Below are 20,110 nucleotides of genomic sequence, written 5' to 3'. Positions count from 1 at the left end.
TTTTGTTTCATGACTTTTGTTTATGGGCTGTCATTCTCAAAATTCTGAGGAGCTGTATAAATTTGGACATGTAGCAGCACCAGCAATGCACAGAACTGTTTTCGACGGCGGCGGCGTTTTGCCCACGTTCGCACTGAACGCGCGTGGCGTTGGTTACCTGTTTATGAAGAACGTGCCAACTAGGGAGCCTACATGCAAGCGCTTGCATGTAGACTCCCCAGTGCCAACCTTAGCCGTACAGCCTATGGCGGTGTACCGTAGCGACCATAAGGCCATGGTCCCTGTGATCATTAATTAAATCCAAAACACCGGATCATATATATATCTCATTCTTTCATAATTCAAATAACCAATTACACCATAACATCTCAATAGTCATAATTGAATATACATGACTCCCACCGTAGTACAGCTGAGCTTGTATTCCATCTCCACCTCAGTGAAAGTGCGGACATTTTTTTAGATGCGAAGCACCTTATAGTCGGGGCTATGTCACTGCCTCCCTCCCTCCATCCATCCATCCGCCGTGCGGCGTCCACACCCCTACTGCGCATGCACATCCTCCTCCCCTCATCTCCTCTCCTTGTCTCCTCTCCTTTCGGCATTCCTCCTCTCCTCTCCGACGCTCCTCTACTCTCCGGATTGCGCAACGAATGGCAACACCTGCGGCTCCGCGAAGCAGCTTAGGTTAGAGGAGCGACGGTAGGCGCTGCATACTCCGCTGGGGGGCGCCACTGTAGCTCGCGGTATAATGACGCGCGCGCGCGCTCCGCTCCTCTCATTCTCCTCCCGCAACGCACGGTAAATATAACGCTAGCTACGTACCTCAACCTAACGGAAACGACGAACTGAAAACTAATGGGAACTTGAGTCGACCCCATGGCTGCTTCGCATACTACTCAATGTTCCCCTACGGGAAGATGGTGTAATTTTTTTGTTCTTGCATTATTCGTTCTTTATTGCTGAGTTACAAAGTTGTAAGCATGATAGTTTAATGTTCTGAGAATTTTGGATTTTTGCCAGTTTTTATTAAAGAATGGACAACGTAAATAAAAATTCGCAACTAACAGTTACAGATTTTAACTTTTTCTTTAAATGAAACAAACCTCGTCGGTGGTTGCCGAGATAAACGATTTCTCCTTTCCCATGTATTTAGATAGGAGCCCCCAAGCTAAAGCTTCCTTGTAAGTAATGGTATAGTATGAGAAAATTTTATTACGGTCCCTCAGAACTTGCGTCAAAGCATAGCGGGCCACTGCCACGTCGGTACAGAAAGGCCGAGCCTCTCTGCTGCGTCGCGAGCCCGATGTCTGGCGTAAATAAGCCCAAAACGAGCATTAAGCTTCCTACCGCGCGTTCACGACATGCGTCATTAAAATCAAGTGAAGCATGGGCTTCAAGTTAGGATGCATTTCTGAATACGGGGGTAAGAAGCGGAAGCTGCAAACTCTAACAAATGAATGAATAGAAAGCCGATGCATGTTTGAAAAACATGCATGATTGGCTCTCTGTTGCCCTTTTCTGTCTCACTTTATTAAGTGTATTCCACGCCTAGCCGAAAAAAAAAGTCAGGCCAGAGCACACTGTTATACGGACTTCTGTTGAAGGGTTCCTATGCTTACGCCGGCCCCATCCCGTCTACGTCATGGAGGCAGCCCCCCGGCCTTCAGCCAGTCTATAACAAAATTTTTATAGGTGGCATTGGCTATGCCCGGGAGCGAGAAAGAGAAAATGAAAGCGAGAGAGAGTGTGCGCGTCGCGCGCTATGCTCGGGAGAGAGAAAGATAAAATGAGAGAGAGAGAGATACAGAGAAACAAATTGTAGCAGAACCAACGAGGCAACGCAAAGAGGTGCTGCCGGCGCCATCCGCGCTTCTCCGTTTCCCCGCATTGCGGCCAACGCTCGCGGTGTCCGTGATTGCAGCAGGCGCCGCTCGCGGCGGCGCCCGCTGTTTCAAGCTGCGCGCTACTCCGCATACGCCGTGACGTCATCGTGGCGCGTCATCTGCTGCGCGCCGCCCGTACACTGTGCACAGCTTTCGCCCCACTTCCCGGACTACGTGTGCTCGGACTGCAAGTGTTTCGCGAGGCGTTCCCCGATGCCGCGACCACGAGGAAATGCGTATACACTTCATATAACTTACTCACTTGGCATTACTATTTCGTATAACTTACAGCATCGCTTGTATTGACCCTTTTCGCGGCGATCCCGTGGGCGCTGCCATGTTTTATCACGTGGTGACGAGCCCATTGCTTGCCTCAACTGCCTCCGTTGCCTCCTTGTTTACAATGGAAGTGTATGACGCCGGCGCGGCTTAGAAAACCTCTGTTTTCGGAGATATCGTAGACGGTGACTAGGTGGACGACACGAAGCTTTGATCACAGCTTCAAAGAACATGCAAAGCGCTTTCGGAGCTGATTAGGCTATGTCCAAACGGCGCAAGCAGCGTATATGGTGCTTGTTCTAAAGGCGGGGCTAAATATGTAAAACAAGCTATCCAAGCTTTCAGATTATGAATTGAGTCAGGATAAGTGTGTTTTACTCTTTGTTCTTTATTCGGCAAATATGTTGAAGCAGTGGCTTGTCAGTTTCTGACTCAGTGAAGTTCTTCGGTGCGGACACTATCTGATCATTTTCTGCCTAATCGCTCGCGGGTGTGCTCAGTTCCGATAGATTTGTTCTTGCTGCGCACAATGCTTGAACCGTAGCTGTTTTGTACATTGTAATACCTTGTAGCAAATATATATTACAGCTATCAAATCGCTTACTCTTGTGGACCGTCACGAAACATTCAGCTTCGACCATTCGTGCGCCATAGGTGTAGTCCGTCATTTATTGTGCGTATGCAGTGCGCATATATTCAAGTGTGCGCCCATTCACTTATTCTTGATGCGTCGGCTATAGAGTGGGCATAAGCTTTCTTGCCATTTGGGACAGATGTATATAGATAACGTGCGCGAAACTTACTATGACAGGAAGCAGCGCTACTCCCTTTGTCATTGTTTAACGAGTGGTACTCACTCTTTCCGACATTCTGGGGGTGAAGCCCTTTCCTTGAAGGTTAGCGATACAAGGCTGGCGGATGAGCAAATTTCTGTATCCTCGAGGAAAGCCGTACATCACGAAGTGCCGGTAACACGTTCGGACAGTTGGAGCAGTGGTCCGCGAACTTGGCCACACAGAATCATTCTATTCCTTAACATGCCAGTCACTATTTTTGCAGCCAACTACTGCACACGTCTTCAATACACATGATTAAATCTAGCATGATTGGAGCACAGTGAGTGAGCGAAAACTCAGTTGCATTTCTGACAGCTGATCGCACAGAAAAAGCGGTAAAAGCGGTAATGGTTTCGTATTCGTGCGCGGTCGCTGAGGAGAGGTATGGCGCGCCGCCGTGAGCGCCATCTCGTTTCTCTAAAACAAACTGCTCCGCGAAAAGGGTCAATAGCCAGGACCAGCTAGGAACCGATCAGCTCCGCTGTGTCTTTAGCCTTACGCCACCAGTGGAAGCTGCCCCGAAGTTTTTCGCGCTCTTAACATGCCAGTCGGTAATAAGAACCGACTTGGCAAGGCATCATGCGTAGTGGGGGGACGGCAATTGAAGTGCGCGGGTGTCGGAATCAGTGCTGGTGTCGGCATGCGGGGCCGAAAAGCGCGAGTGTGCACGTGATTTGTGCGCGTGTCCCGCCAGATCGGCTCGAGCGACGGGGCCGACGAGCTGAACGGAGCGGGGCATGCAGCACGGTGTTCTCTCGCCGATGACTGTGGGCCGAGCGGCGGGCCACTTCCCGAAGTCACCGGGCCTGACCCTACTGAACCGTCCTTCGCCCTGGCTTACAGCGATGTCCTCGGAGGCTCAGCTACCTGGCGGATCCTGCCGTGGTCGGGCTTCGCCCAGGCTTCTGTCGCTGCCGAGACAGACAGCACCACGGCGTTCATCGCCGTTCGTCGCCTGCCGAGGCTCCACCTGGCAGCTTAATTTTAAGGTCAGTCTCTCGGAAGACACCTACGTGCAGGACTCGCTCGACCTGCTCATGCACTCGGGGATACAATTCGGCAAGCACAACAACGAAGGCATCGACCCGTACGAATTCGCCCAGCTTATCAAGACCTCGGGGATGGTCCTGTCCAACGAGATCACGTGGCTCGCCTTTCACAGCTGCTACGACTTCGCTTACATGCTGAAGCTGCTGACGGCTGACAACCTGCCTGCGTGCCAAGTCGACTTCTTCGAGCTCCTGCAGATATCCTTCCCGGCCATCCACGACCTCACGTGCCTCATGAAGGACTGCAGAAACCTGAGAGGAGGTCTGCAAGGACTGGCCGAGGAGCTGCAGGTTGAACGAGTCTGGCCACAACACCAGGCGAGCAACGACAGCTTGCTGAAGGGCATGGCGTTCTTCAGGATGCGCGAACTGTACTTCCAAGGCTACATCGACCAATGCAAGTACTGCGGCCACATGCTCGGCCTGACCAAGCCAAAAATCTTGCACCCGCAGCCCGGAGAAGAGACGGAGAACGTGCCCACGGCTTTTGCGGTAGGTTCCAGCGTCGCCGAGAAGATGGCAGCGTCGGCGGGCTGTGCCGCATAAGGTTGCCAACACTGGTCCCAGCGTCGCCCAGCCCACTTCCATTTTGGCGTCTCATTGGACTGTGCCGCTGCAGTTTACCCTGACCAGTGTTGGCTTCTGAGGAAGAATTGTGTAGATTTTATTTACGAAGGTGATTCGAGAATGTGTGCGCGTACCAGTCGTCACCACTGATCACCACCGATCACCACCCATTAGGACAATAAATATGATCGTACGTTTCTTAAAAATTGTCTCACCTCTGTTTCGTGCGCTAAACAGCTGCGCTGGTTATCCACCTTCACAGAGTTGAATGGCTCATAATTTTTTATATTGTATTTCACGTGATCTTTGCTATGTATGACAATGCGCTTCAAAACTACCACCGCCAACGCCGAAGGTGATTAGAGCACATCAGTTGTATTAGTGCTTAAGGCGACGTGCTGAATAACCCGCTGCTATCAGTAAATCTAAACCTACCGAAGCAACGCTGCAATGTATGCGGAAATTGGCACTGGCGCTGGTTCAGATTGTTGGTGGCTTTACAGCACTATGTATTTTAAAAATACTCTTACTTTTTGTGCGGTTATGACTTCAAGAAGGCACTGGTGTTAACGCGCGTTTGTAAGTTTTCAGGATAGTGGAAAGGTAAGTTACATCGCCACCATTATTATATCCGCCGATTTAAGTACTACTCTGGACGAAGGTCTCTCCCGGCGATCTCCGTTTACTGCGTTTCCCGACCCTATTCTACGCCTCCAAATTTTCTAATCTTATCAATTATACTTTTTTTTCTTTTTCTTAGGCAACTTGCCAAGTTATAAAGCAATACCACTATATATGCAACACGCAAAAAGTACTCCCGGAAAGTACCAACAGTAAGAACATTATATGGACAGCAGACGCTTCGAAATAGCCTACCAAGATTACTAAATGGATTAAACAGCGAAGCGATTCAATTGGAGAACACTACTTTTAAAGCTATTGGCAGTTATTTCAACTTGAAATAGATAAAGATCCTTGAATGTTTTTACTGAGCAAGTATTGTAGTTGGTCTGGTGCTTTCTGGTTCTTTCTTTTTTTTCTTTATTGTTTCGGGCAACAGTATGTTTGCTTTGTTTTACAGCGAAGCTGTGGACTTCTCGTTGGTCGGAAACTTTCGTGGCGTAAACAGAAAACTCCATACCCCATACCAGCTGTGCGATAGCTTCGTCGAGCTGTGAGAGAGAGAGATGAGAGAGAGTGAAAGCAGCGTATAAAAATAGCATCGCGCAGCATAGCGGATGCCAGGTGGAGAGGAGTGAAGGGATGAGGTAGTGGGACGCGTAGAGCTGCTGCGGACCCCGATCGCGTTTGCCCGCGTTCGCGCCGAACTCGAACGGTGTTCGTGACTGCAGCCGATGCCTCTGGCGGCGGCTCGGCAGATTTCGACCAGACAACTGGACACTGGTTGCCTCCCAAAGACTGAAGCGAGAGCTAGGGAAGCTGAAACCAAGCGTCGCAGAAGAGAACGTCCTGAGTTTATATTGGGGGAAGCCGAGAGTTCGCTTAGAGAGAGAGAGAGAGACAAACGGAGAGGGAAAGGTAGGGAGGTTATCCAAGGACGTGCCCGGTTGGCTACCCTAGACTTGGGGAGGGGGAAAGGGCAGAATAGATAAGGAGAGAAAAGAAAAAAGTTGCAGTGGCTTAGCTCGGCTATGCCAGGATATACGTAGCGTTAGCAAAGGTTCAGCTGATTATTCTTAGCTTATTCTTAAGATTATTCTTAAGATAAGATTATTCTTATGAGTCAAGCTTCTCTGTTCTTCTGCGCTGTTGAGCAGCATTTGCGCTCTCCTTCTCCATGGCTATACCACACTGGCAAACGCCAGTCAGAAGCGCAGCGGCTCCAGCGCAGTGTCAGACGGCGACTGCACAGCGAGCGCGCGCCGGCGCCAGTGCGTCTACCACGGCTACGACGTCACTCCTCTGGAATGCGCAGACCGGCGGCGGTGAGTCGCGCGCGGCGGCGGCGGAGTGCGCGAGAGGTGCCGGCTCCGGTGGCTCCGGTGCGCCAGCCGTGTGACATCACTGATCCTTGCGCATGCGCAGCACGGCTCTTGATGTGCCGCTCGAAACGGGCTTGGCTAGGCCAGTGTAGCTAACGCTACAAAAATGAAGCCAGTCATTCGCAGAGACAGTCACAGAAGAATCTCCGCTATCACAAGCGTTCGTACAATCCAGTACTCTTCACGAACTCCAGAAGGGCTTTTGTGGCCTTTTGCATGCAAGGATGTATAGGCCAAGGCCCAAGAATCTTCTCTTCCGAGAGCGTTCTGTTATCTAAGAGGTTGAGTTTAGCTTGGAGAATACGTTGTTGAGTGTCAAAAGATGGACAGTGACACAGAAGGTGCTCAAGAGTCTCGTCGCACCCGCACAAATTGCGCGCCGCACTGTTAGTCATCCCTATTAGGAACGAATAGGCGTTGGTAAATGCGACACAGTAAAGTTGTTTCACTACGGGAGAGTACAGGTGGTAGGCGAAGTCGCAAGTTAGGGTCAAGAGTGTGCAAACGTGAGTTGGTGAACCAGGTGAATTTCATCGCAGAAGTGTGATTTGGAGAGCAATCGATTGAAGTCGCTGCTCAGCATCCGTTCTTGAGAGTGGTGTATAGGAACCAGGTGATGTTTGTGATGAGCCGAGCGTGCCGCTTCATCTGCGCTGTCGTTGCCGACAATTCCGCAATGGCTCGGCGAATAAATGAAGATCCGGAGGCGTGTGAACGTGGCCAATTGAATTCATCGCGATACTACGCAGAACATCGCGAAGAAATCCTGAGCGCCAGGAAACCAAGTGTGTGGTTTGCCACTACTCCAGCTCTGCTGGTCTCTGGTGTTTGCGGTAGCAGAGCCACGCATAATTTTTAGAGCGAAGTTGTATACCTCTCGTTCGTCGGAAAATTTCGTGGCGTAAACACAAAACGCCAGGTTAACAATTGAAAGCAAACGGCATATCCAAGGTAAATACACCTGGTAGCGAAGCTTCCATAGAAGCCCATACGTTCAAAAAAAGGCGGTTCGTCGGCAGTTCATGGGGCTTAGCGCCATCTGTGTGAGGAGGGACCACTTCCGGCGGAAGAAAATAATGTGACGTTATATCCGTTAAAAACAGAAGTGACGTGATTTTGTTCTCAAAGGTGCGACATTTGTTTTCGAGGGCCCGCCTTTAGAGCTGTATATTCAAATGCCCCGCCACTCGACGTGATGGGCGTTTCGAGCTTTCCGCGCGGAAACCGATGCAGGAAAAGTTCAGCCATACTGGTGTCGAAACTGCACCCTTGCGCAGAACATACTTTGTTTGGAGGCCGACGAACGCTTTCGGCATAGAGTGCTCGTCCTTTCGTCGAACGCTAAGCCCATCGGCCAGCGCTGTCCCACGAAAACAACTGGACTGGACTGGACTGGACTGGACAAACTTTATTTGGGTCCTGCAGGACGCGCTTAGGGCGTAGCGAGCGTCTCCCACGTAGGGACCGACAGGGAATACCTGGCGGAAGCTTCGTGGGCCTGCTCGACGGCCCATTGCTGGTCGGCGAGAAGCGAGCTTCTGAGGGGCTTCTCACACTTGTCCGAGGTAGAGTCGGGATTAGCGTTTCTACACTCCCAGAGCATGTGTGCGAGTGTCGCTGTGTATCCGCACGAGGGGCTCATGTCGCTGGGGTCATGATAGAGAACGTGGAGTTTGGTGGGGTTTGGGTACGTGTCTGTTTGTAATAAGCGTGGGGTTGGCGCCTGCGGTCTGTTAAGTTTGGGGTGTGGGGGTGGAAAGATGCGGCGTCCAAGGTAGAATAGAAGTGTTTTGTGATTTCATTGTACGTTATGGGTGCATCCCGGTTGGTCTTTATCTCGGCGAGGTGGGGTTGCCCTGGGACGGCGCGGTCAGTAAGCGCACGCGCTGCGTCGTGGGCGATCTCGTTGAGGTTTGGCGGGCCACCCGGCACCTGGCCGAGATGGGCGGAGAACCAGATGACGGTGTGGTGCTTGAGGGTACTCTTATCTGCGCTGCGGAGGATGCGTAACGCCTGGTCCGAGACGACGCCGCGTTCGAAGGCTTTGATGGCCGGTCTGGAGTCGCTGTATATGACTGGCCGTTTGCTGTCGAGCACAACTAGGGCTATGGCTACTTGCTCCGCTACTTCGGGCTTTCGAGTGAGGATCGTGGCGGAGTTGAGGATCCGCTGCGAGGATGAGACCACGACCGCGGCGAACGCTCGGTTGTTGCGATAGGCAGCGGCGTCCACGAACGAGGCATCGTCCGTTTTCATGTCTATGCGCCTCAGAAGGTCGGTCGCTCGCACAAGGCGCCTGCCTCTGTTTAGGTCGGGATGCATATTTCGCGGAATGGGAGCGATCGTGATAAGGTCTCGGATCTCGCGGAGGACCGGCGTCAAATCTGGGGGATTCCTGGTCATGGAGGAGAAAAAGCCGAGCTTGCGCAGAATGTGGCGGCCCGCCTTAGTGGTCGTGAGTCGGATCATCTGCGTTCGCTCCTGAGCCTCGGCGATCTCTCATAGCGTGTTGTTCACGCCGAGCTCGAGGAGTTTATACGTGGAAGTGGTGATAGGGAGGCCGAGGGCTCGTTTCACAACCTTTCAAATAAGGGCGTTGAGTTAAAGTGAACAATTATCTGGCGGTCGCGACTCACTGCTTTTGACGGAACAGGTTAAGAAAAATGAAACTACACGCGCCACCAAATTCAGGCAAACGTCGACAAGCAAAGCAACACAACATGTGAGGGGGCGGATTGTAACAAGTGAACTTTACGAGTGCCCCTTTCTGCCTACTTCAAGAGCTGCATTGCATTGCAAGTGATAGCGGCGTCAACTCCAGCGGCTATCGGTGGGTTCTGTTACGGTGGGCGCTGAAAAAAAGGTATTTATTGATAAGGATCAAGTAGAATAGTGTTGCTTTTTTCTCGCCATGCGTATATAAAATTGATTAGTAGTTTTATTTTTGTTGAGTGAATCTAACTGTGTATCGCTTTAATTAAAAAACGCTTTTTTCTGTCGCAATGTTTGTTCCCTCCAAACATAGTCGCTCTTCAATCGCTGCTCCCATAACCACCCTTGCTGATATCGGTGACAATTCATTCTGAACCGCTTTTCGCCCGAAGCTCCGCGACCATTTGCATCGACCTTGGCATATCTTTCTTTTCAATCAGACATACAGTAGATATATTGTAACGTAGGCTGAAGACGGAGTCTTGAAAAAAATGGACGCGCCCCTTTAATGGCGGGCCAGAAGAAGAACGAGTAGGTTACGCGCTTCATCGTCTTTCATGGCGCCGACCTTTGCGCTCACCGTCCCGTGGTGCGGAAGCCCCACCACTGTGTCAACTGCCCTCCATGCGAAAAGCGACCGTCTCGGTCGCGTCAAAAGTTCTGTCAGCGAAGTAGACGGCAAGAAATGGAGCTTCTGAGGTGCATCTGGACGTTCACGTACGCGCATGGTATGGTTTCATGTGCACTACATGAACAACTTCAGCGTGGGGACGACGACGGAGTGAACCGGGGTTAGAACTGCAGGGGACGATTTCGTAGGTCACGTCACTGGGGCGGCGTGTAACCTTGTAGGGACCAAAATACCGGCGGAGCAACTTTTCCGAAAGTCCACTGTGATGGATGGGCGTCTAGACCCACACGCGGCTGCCGGTATTGTAATGGACGTCGCGACGACCCTGGTTGTATCGAAGAGCGTCGGTATGCTGTTGGCTCTGGATACGATGCCGAGCAAGCTGGCGTGCTGCTTCGGCATTTTGAATGAACTCTTCCACCTGTTCGCTGGTCGGGCTATTATCAGCCACAGGTAGCATGGCGTCGAGTGTTGACGTGCCGCGGCGCCCGTATACAAGTTCAAACGGCGTAAACTGTGTGGTCTCCTGTACAGCAGTGTTATATGCGAATGTCACATATGGCAAAATCTCGTCCCACGTCTTGTGCTGCACGTCGATATACATGGAAAGCATATCAGCCAGCGTTCCGTTCAATCGTTCCGTTAATCCATTTGTTTGAGGATGATACGCAGTGCTCTTGCGCTGAGAGCTATGCGTCAGTTGGAGAACGTCCTGCGTAAGTTCGGCTGTAAATGATGTACCGCGATCGGTGATGAGAACAGACGGTGCACCGTGTCGTAGGACGATGTGGCGGACGAAGAACTTGGCCACTTCATATCAGTTTGCTTGCGGAATAGCTTCGGTTTCGGCATACCGAGTTAAGTAGTCGGTAGCGACGACTATCCATCTGTTGCGCGAAGAGGTCACTGGAAATGGACCAAGTAGATCCATTCCTATTGGAACTGTGCTTGAGGAGGGTCCACAGGGTGTATAAAGCCGGCCGGTTTAACGGGAGGTTTCTTGCGACGCGGACAATCGCTGCAGGTCTTTCCGTACCGTTGCACGGAAGAAAAAAGCCGGGGCCAGTAATACTTCTGTCGTATCCTTGATAATGTCTTGGCGAATCCCAGGTGTCCCGCGCATGGCTCATCATGGCAGGCTTACAAAATGTCTTGGCGCAATGCCGACGGCACGACAAGGAGGTACGTATTTGGACCGCTTCCGCAGTTTTTCCTGTAAGAGACGTAGTCGTGCAAACAGTACGATGATAAGCCGTGAACGAGCGAGCGAGGTAAAACGGTGTCAACTCCTTCAAGGTGCTCGATCAGCGGCAGCAGCTCAGGGTCAGCGCACTGGTGCTCAGCCATCTTTACGGCGTCGACAACGCCGACAAATGGCAAGTCATGGTCAGGGTCCGATGATGTCGTAGGGAGCGGTGCGCGTGACAAACAGTCAGCGTCGCTGTGCTTCCTTCGAGATCGGTAGACAACGGTAACGTCATACTCTTGTAAGCGCAAGCTTCAGCGGGCTTGTCTGCCTGAAGGATCCTTGAGGTTGGCAGGCCAGAAGAGGGCATGGTGATCGCTGACAGCCTTAAGGGGTCTACCGTACAAGTAGGGTCGGAACTTAATTGCCCACACAACCGCTAAGCATTCTTTTTCAGTGGTTGAGTAGTTTTTCTCAGCCTTGGTGAGACTGCGGCTTGCATAAGCAATAGTACGTTCCGCACCATCTTGCCACTTCACAAGAACTGCGCCGAGACCCGCATTGCTGGCGTCAGTGTGAATTTCTGTATCAGCATCTTCGTCGAAATGAGCAAGTATTGGGGCAGCTTGCAAGCGCTGGCGCAATTCATTGGACGACTGCTGTTGCTCGTCCGCCCAAATGAAAGGCACATCATCGCGTGTAAGCCGTGTCAGAGGCTCAGCAATTCTAGAGAATCCCTCGACGAAGCGCCTACAATATGCGCACAAAACAAGGAAGCGTTGGACGGCCTTCTTGTCTGTGGGTGGTGAAAACTCGGCGACGGCAGCTAACTTGTCGGGGTCTATTCGGACACCTGTAGGACCAACGACGTGGCCAAGAAATTTGAGCTCTTGGAACCCGAAGTAGCATTTTTCAGGCTTGATGGTGAGGTCGGCAGTACGGATCGCAGCGAGGACTCTCTCGAGTCGTGCGAGGTGCTCGTCGAACGTGCTCGAGAACACGACGACGTCGTGTTCTCGAGGCAGGTTTGCCATTTGAGTTCAGCAAGCACGGTATCTATCATCCGCTGAAAGGTGGCAGGTGCGGAACAGAGACCGAAGGGGAGAACTTTGAACTCATAAAGCCCGTCAGGTGTCACAAACGCTGTTTTTTCACGATCCCGTTCATCAACTTCGACTTGTCAATACCCGGATTTATAATCCAACGAAGAAAAAAACTTTGCATGTTGTAGACGATCCGATGCGTCGTCGATGCGTGGCAATGGATAGACATCGCGCTTGGTGACACGGTTTAACTTTCTGTAATCTACACAGAAGCATAGTGTTTTGTCTTTCTTTCTGACTAGCACTACAGGGGAAGCCCACGGGCTTGTGAACGGCTGGATCACGTCGTCTTGGAGCATCTCTTTCACCTGCTGCTTAATCGCTTCCCTTTCCACTGGAGACACTCTGTAGGGATGCTGGCGAACAGGACGTGCTGACTCGTCCATAATAATGCGGTGCTTTGTGATAGACGTGCGCCGTACTTTGGACGACGTTGAAAAACAGTCCGCAAATTCATTCACAAGGCTCAGTAGACGGTCTTTCTGGTGGTCTGGCAGAACAGCGTTAACGTGAATCCGTTCTTTAGGCTCGGTAACTCCGATTGCAGAGGCGATACGATTTCCAAAGTGCCAATGGCAGTAACGTCAATGATTTCGCGAAGAAAGGCGATTGTCGTTCATCGCGGTACATGCAGATACTCGTTGCTAAAGTTTGTCAGCAAAACGACTGAACATTTATTTCGCACTTGAAGAATTCCTCTGGCTATGCAAATGTTGCGTTCAAGAAGCAGGGGAATGTTTGCCTCAGCAATTCCTTCGGCGTCGTCCTCCATTTCGCATCGGACAACGGTAAGCACGCTGCTCTTGGGTGTCAACGTGACGTGATCATCGGCTACGCGAAGCGCAATGTCATGGTCGTTGTCATTCCTGTTTGCTATGGCTTGCGTAGTAGCGAAGCTGACTCGAGACTCTTGGAGGTCGATGATGGCACCATTCGTCTGAAGGAAATCCATGCCGAGTATAAGCTCCTTTGAACACTCAGGAAGAATGACGAAGTCGCCGACGTACGTGAAGCCCCGAATGTTGACTCGTGCCGTGCACCGGCCCACTGGAGTTATGAGGTGCCCTCCTGCAGTACGAATCTGAGTTCCGGCCCACTGCATCGAAACTTTGTTCAGTACACGCGCGAGATTCTGGCTCATAACAGACGTGTCCGCCCCCGCGTCGATTAACGCCGTAACTTCGTGGTCATCTATGGTAACTGGTACGTCACAATATACTGGCACCGATCTGCACTGCTTTCTCTGCGTCAAATTTCGTCATATCGCTGTGGTCGGAGTGGAGGATCTTCAGCGTTCGCAACGTCAGCGACCTCACCTCCGCAGGTCGCTGGACTCAGTTTTCCCGAGTTGCAGGGCTGGGTGAGCGACGCCTTGTTACGCTCGGCCTGAAGAGGAGGCTGGAAGACCGGTTTCGGGCTGGTGACAGTGACCGGGGCTCGCGGAATCGTGGGGCGAACGATGTCCTGGCGTCCGCAAGGTAAGCTTGAATCTCCATGGGGCGTTCGTCATTGCGCGGGCACGGCGCATTAAGTGAAAATCCACGGAGCCCAGCTCGGCGGTAAGGACATGCCCGGTAAAAGTGGTCGGCTTCACCGCAATGAAAACACAAGGGCCTCCGGTCTGCAGTGCGCCATACGTCGCTCTTGCGGGATGGTTGTGCTTCAGCCATGAACTGCGTGCGGCGAGGCTTTAAGTCACCAGTTGCTTGTTCAACGGCGCACACACCATGAAAATCCGAGACGTCACTCACACCATGAAAAATCGGGGACAAAGAACTTCGCCCAGCTTCCGCATACGACATGCGAGGCTGTGGCTGCCGTACCTCGGGCTGTGGTGTCTCGCTTCGCTCTGGGAATTGGACTGCCTGCCTGATTTCCTCCCGGACGACCTCACCCAGAGCGAGTCGCGGTAGCAATGCCGGAGCCACCTGAAGCTTTTGGAGCTCTTCTCGAACAACAAGCCTAATAAGCTCCCACGAGGCGTCGGTATTGTATTGTCAAAGGGTACAGCGAGAGGGTCACGCGATAAGGTAGACACGTCGCGGTTGTACGGCCTTGTTCGCTGCTGCAGTGTCGTTTCCATTGATATGGCTTCGGCGAGAAACTCTGCAACGGTCTTTGGTGGGTTGCGTATCAGGCCTCCGAATAACTCTTGCTTGACACCACGCATTAATTTCCTGAGCTTCTTTTCTTCCGGCATGGACGGATCCGCGCGTCGGAAGAGTCGGCAAATATCCTCGACAAGCATAGCGACGCTTTCGTTCGGCCGCTGTACTCTCGCCTGAATTGCAGATTCAGCTCGCTCCTTACGATCGAGGCTTGCATATGTGCTGATTAGCTCCCGTCAGAATTCGTCCCAAGTCGATAGAGCCGCTTCACGGTTCTCAAACCATGTCCGCGCATAGTCCTCGAGAGCAAAGTAGGCGTTGCGTAGCTTGCGCTCCGGAGTCCAGCCGTTGTATTCGGCGACGCGCTCAAAGTGATAGAGCCAGTCTTCAACATCCTCGAATGTGTCCCCATGGAAGGATTTGGGGATTTGCGGCTGGTTAAGCACAACCTCGGTCGGTGCACCTGAGGAAGAAGGAACTGATGTACTCATCCTTCTGACACGGTGGGGTAGAGGCTCGTGCTCAGGGGGTAGTCCTTGAAGTCGACGGCTTGTCCGTACGTGAACAGGAGTCAGCTCGACCGGACTTCGAGCTGGACTTGTAGACGGGGTTTGATCTGGAAGCGGTAGCATGTACCCAGCACCTCCACCAGAAAAATCTAACGTAGGCTGAAGACGGAGGCTTGAAAAAAATGGACGCATCCCTTTAATGGCGGGCCAGCAGAAGAACGAGTAGATTACGCGCTTCATCGTCTTTCATGGCGCCGACCTTTGCGCGTGCCGTCCCGCGTGCGGAAGCCCCACCACTGTGTCAATATATTGTAAGGAAAAAGTGCACGGTAAAGCCAAGGGAGAAGCGGAGGAAGAAGAGGTTAGAAGCAACCAAGCCGTTCTGGCCGAAGGCCGATTGTCTGTCTGCTTCTCCTCATTACAATGGCGCAGTCGGAAGTTACTCGCCCCTTTTGGCACCGGGAACCATGGCGGATATAACTCTAGCCATATCAACACTGTCACGACGGTTTGAAGACGCCGCTAAGATTCTGACATCCGCTACCGCGTATGGTATGCGGCTTCCTGTGTGCGACTTAGCACTTCCTGAGTTTCGTGAGTTCCAAGGCGATCCTGCGCAATGGCTGAAGATTGCAGACTCCTTGGGCGACAGACACAGTTGGCCCGACGGTGTCAAACGTTCGTATGCCGAGGAAAGGCTTCGTGGAGCCGCCGAAGCGTGGAACATGTACAACGGTCATACGTACCGGTAGTGGCGTGAGTGGTCAGACGCACTGCTAACAGTTTTCGGGAGCCTCGCTTCGTCATACGACGACCGTTTTATGCGGATGCGCGCTCGACGCCAAGGCCCATCTGAAAATGTCGTCGTCTACATTTATGACAAGTTAAGGCTCCTCGGCGCATGCAGCCTGACCTGGCCTTCTCCTACAGCTCGGCAATACGTACTGGATGGACTGCTAGATCCCATACATGGGGCCATTTTGGCGGTCCAGCCCCTCTAAACAAAAGCAGAAATATTTTCCCCTGTGGTCACTAAATAAATGAAAACCACCGGATCATACATATTTCTCATTCTCTAATAATTCAAATAACCAATTACACCATAACAGCCTAATAGTCATAATTGGATATACATAATTCCCACCATAGTATAGCTTCGCTGGTCTTCCATCTCCACCACAGTGGAAGGGCTGAAAGTTTTTTCTTCCTTTGCGTCAAGCAGAAAGATGGTGATGATGATGAAGATGATGATGATGATGATGATGAATGGCACAACCCACTGTGGGGTAGCAGAAATATGTTTCCATAATGATGTATACCTTGAGCTTTTCTTCTTTTACGTCTTTGTAGAAGAATATTTGTCTGTAGAGGAATATGTGATTGTATTTTATGTATTCCTGTAAGATTGTATAAGGTTACTTCTTTTTTTGTACACAACTGTGTACTTTGTGTAAATTTTTTATAATTTCTGAAATTTTATAAGGCTGATTGTGCTTAAGGCACTGCCGTGAACGCCAGTGCGGGGACCTGCGGCTTTGTCAAGCTGTCGACATGACAGCTTGACAGATGAGAGGCAGACAACTTGAATTAGACATCAAGCGTGGGCAGCTAGTACTCTAGTTGTAAATCAGTAAGAGTTAAGCAATTCATGTCATGTCATGGCAAGTCATGTCATGCAAGGTTTTAACAAACCTGTGGTTTATTAGAGTAAAAGCATGGACAAGGACATCGGTGTCAAGGTAAAAGACATGCAGTCGAGGGTTTCATTGAATTGACGAAAAAAACTACTTTAATTGCCGTCACAATAACAACACCATGCGTTACGCCGCACGTGTACTTTTTGCTACCCGATATATTCTCAAAGTACCGCGGTTAATTTTCGAACGCAAACAACAAACAAAAAAGCCGGCAGATCCCACACCCTGTGGCAATCGATGTTATGCGAAGCAGTGTGTGGGGAGCCTACCAAGTTAACGAAATGACCATAAGAGCACCAAGACTTAGGCGGATCTTTCATGACCTACATGACACGCATGTCATGACATTCATGTCATGAGCCCTCACGAGTCCCTTTAGCTATACACCTATGAGACCATAGGGCGAAAACCTTAGTCATACTCGTGACTCTGACTTCTACCAGCATACTTTAGTGTTTCCTTCACTTAGTACCTACGTCCGAACCCATTTCAGTGTTTTTGAGTGCTAATGTTTTTTCGCTGAGTCATTGTCATTTTTGCTCAGTCAGGGTCATGACTATGACTTCGACCAACAACCTTAGCCTTTTCCTCGGTCGTCGTATGACAAACGACGTCCGAACCCATTCCAGTGGTTTTCGAGTGGTAACGTTTTTTCTGAGTCGTTGTCACATTTGCTGAATCATGCTCATGACTATGATTTCTACCATCATCCTTTAGTGTTTCCTTCACTTAGTACCCACGTCCGAACCCACTTCAGTGGTTTTTGAGTGTTAATATTTGTCGCTGCGTCATTGTCATGACCTACATAACACGCATGTCATGACATTTATGTCATGACCTATCACTTATGTTCATCATACACTCCTGTCACACTATGCCAATTTTGGTACCTACCAAGTTAACGAAACGACCATGAGAGCACCAAGGCGTAGGCGGCTGTTTCATGACCTACATGACACGCATGTCATGAAATTCATGTCATGACATATCATTTATGTTCGTCATATACTCTGTCATAGTATGCCAATTTTGGTACATACCAATGTTAACGAAACGACCATGGGAGCACAAAGATGTAGGCGGCTAGATAGATAGATACCCGCCGTGGTTGCTCAGTGGCTATGGTGTTGGGCTGCTGAGCACGAGGTCGCGGGATCGAATCCCGGCCACGGCGGCCGCATTTCGATGGGGGCGAAATGCGAAAACACCCGTGTACTTAGATTTAGGTGCACGTTAAAGAACCCCAGGTGGTCCAAATTTCCGGAGTCCCCCACTACGGCGTGCCTCATAATCAGAACTGGTTTTGGCACGTAAAACCCCATAATTTAATTTAATTTTTAATAGATAGATAGATAGTTAGATAGATAGATAGTTAGATAGATAGATAGTAGATAGATAGATAGATAGTAGATAGATAGATAGATAGATATTGTCAAAGTAGCAAATGTTCGCCAAGAAATGCTTAGCATTTAAAAAACGGTGACATCAAGTGTTTCAAATAAATGTTATTGTCATCAAGCGGCAACATTGTCAGCAAATCCTTACCCATAAGTACCATAGCCCTTAGCAATTCCGTCCTGAACACATCCAGCATCTCGACACCTCTTCTACCCTGAGCACAAGAAAAAAATGGCTGTGGTTTAGTTATGGTTAAACCAGAGCTAAAACGTGACGTCGTCGTGCGCCGTGACGTCATCGTGGCGTGTCGTCTGCTGTGCGCCGCCCGTACACTGTGCATAGCTTTCGCCCCACTTCCCCTGCGTGTGCTCGGACTGCTAGTGCCTCGCGAGACGTTCCCCGATGCCACGGACCACGAGGAAATGCTTACACACTTTTTTATAACTTAGCATCACTTGCCATTATTTCGTACCTCTTAGCATCACTTGTACAGCCAGGACCAGCTAAGAACCGATCAGCTGCGCTATGTCTTTAGCCTTGCGCCACTAGTGGAATCTACCCCGAAGTTTTTTGCGTTCTTAACATACCAGTCGGTAATAAGAACCGACTTGGTAAGCCATCATGCGTAGTGGGAGGGCGGCATTTGAAGAGCGCGGGTGTCGGAATCGGTGCTGGTGTCGGCATGCGGGAATCCCCATTAAGCCGTCCTCAAATAATTTTCATCGCCTATCCACAATTATTTTTCCCGTTCATTGGCCCAGGTTCTATACACGACAGATTATATTTGTGCAAAAATTACTTGAACCACTAATGGTGCAAATTGGCGATGTGCTTCCTAACAATACGCATTCGAATTACCTGAAGATCAGGTTCGATGACATTTTTCCAAACCACGCGAAACTACTACCTTACGGCATCTTAAACGCCATGCTACAAGACCACCTAAGCACCCTAGGAACAAATATTACCATTGCAAGAGATGCATCATCGAACGAGGAAAATACTGGCATTGAGATATTTTGTCCTGCACTCGACTGGTCTTCTTCTTTAAGATTGCTCGATTTTGTGCCTATTTCTCTTGCCGAGTTTTTAGCAGTAATCCTAGCTTTACGTAAATTAGACCAAACGACAACAGCTGCTATTCTTACTGACTCCCTTTCTGTATGCTCTTCCCTTACCGCCACTAATGATTCACCCATGCTAAAACTCTTTCATTTGCTAGTTCCTGCCCATGTGCACAGATGTGAACAGTTCCTGTTCATTAGATTTGGGTACCTGGTCATAAAGGTTTGTTTTTTTAGTGAAACTGCCGATTCACTGGCAAAGACATCACTTTCCGGCCCTGTTTTCCTATTCTACCAGTGACAGCACACATCACCGCGGCTAGAATTCGGATGCGATTAATTAGAAAAGCCTTATTAAACCCAGTTCTGACTGCTTCTCCACATTATGAGCACTTGACATTTCCCTGGCGTAGCGAATCCTGTAACAGAAAGATGCTCGAGGTCTCTCTCACCAAATTATGTTGCCGTATTCGTTCCCTAAATTTCTACTTACAAAGGTCGGGTTTGGTTCCCTCCCCCCTCTGCTCGTTTTGTAATGAGAAAGAGAGGATAAATCACTTTCTTCTACCTTGTCGCCGCTTTACTACGGCAAGAAAACGATTGTTAGAAATGCCTTTTCGAAGACTTGGCTTGGACTTAACAGAACCTATTATTCTTTCGTTCGGGGCGTCCACGTTGGGATTCAGCCACAGAGATGCTTTCTTCGCTGTTCAAACGTGTGTTACAGAATCCAAACAAATACCCTTCTAAATTCTATATTTTTTTTACTTTTAAATTAATTATTCCTCGTTCGATATGACTTTCCTGATTTACTTTAACATATCATTCTACGATATTCAATGCTAATTCCATAGATATTCGGAAATTTATCCTCCATATTATTTTGGAATAATCCACCCATTTCTTGGCCAATCCCCCGCCGTGGGTAGGAGCCACATACGTGATAGGCAACAACAACAACAACAACAACAACAACAACAACAACATGCGGGGCCGAAAAGCGCGAGTGTGCGCGTGATTGGTGCGCGGGTCCCGCGAGATCGGCTCGAGCGACGGGGCCGACAAGCTGAACGAAGCGGGGC

The 20,110-nt window shown here is 50.2% G+C and overlaps 1 protein-coding gene across 1 annotated transcript; it reads left to right on the top strand.

Annotated features, from left to right (window-relative positions):
- The first annotated feature begins 3,738 nt into the window (after nucleotides 1–3,738).
- LOC119448786 (CCR4-NOT transcription complex subunit 7) lies at nucleotides 3,739–4,596 on the top strand. Its single transcript, XM_037712004.1, has one exon. The coding sequence runs from the start codon at nucleotides 3,739–3,741 to the stop codon at nucleotides 4,594–4,596; it is 858 nt and encodes a 285-aa protein (XP_037567932.1).
- The last annotated feature ends 15,514 nt before the right edge of the window (nucleotides 4,597–20,110 follow it).

This window comes from Dermacentor silvarum, chromosome 4 (assembly GCF_013339745.2).
Source record: "Dermacentor silvarum isolate Dsil-2018 chromosome 4, BIME_Dsil_1.4, whole genome shotgun sequence".
NCBI lineage: Eukaryota > Metazoa > Arthropoda > Arachnida > Ixodida > Ixodidae > Dermacentor > Dermacentor silvarum.
The sequence above is the reverse complement of the archived record's forward strand: the minus strand, read 5'-3'. Positions and strand labels throughout refer to the sequence as shown.

Coding starts and splice junctions, on each gene's coding strand:
- LOC119448786 (XM_037712004.1), top strand. CDS start 3,739: ATGCAGCACGGTGTTCTCTCGCCGATGACTGTGGGCCGAGCGGCGGGC.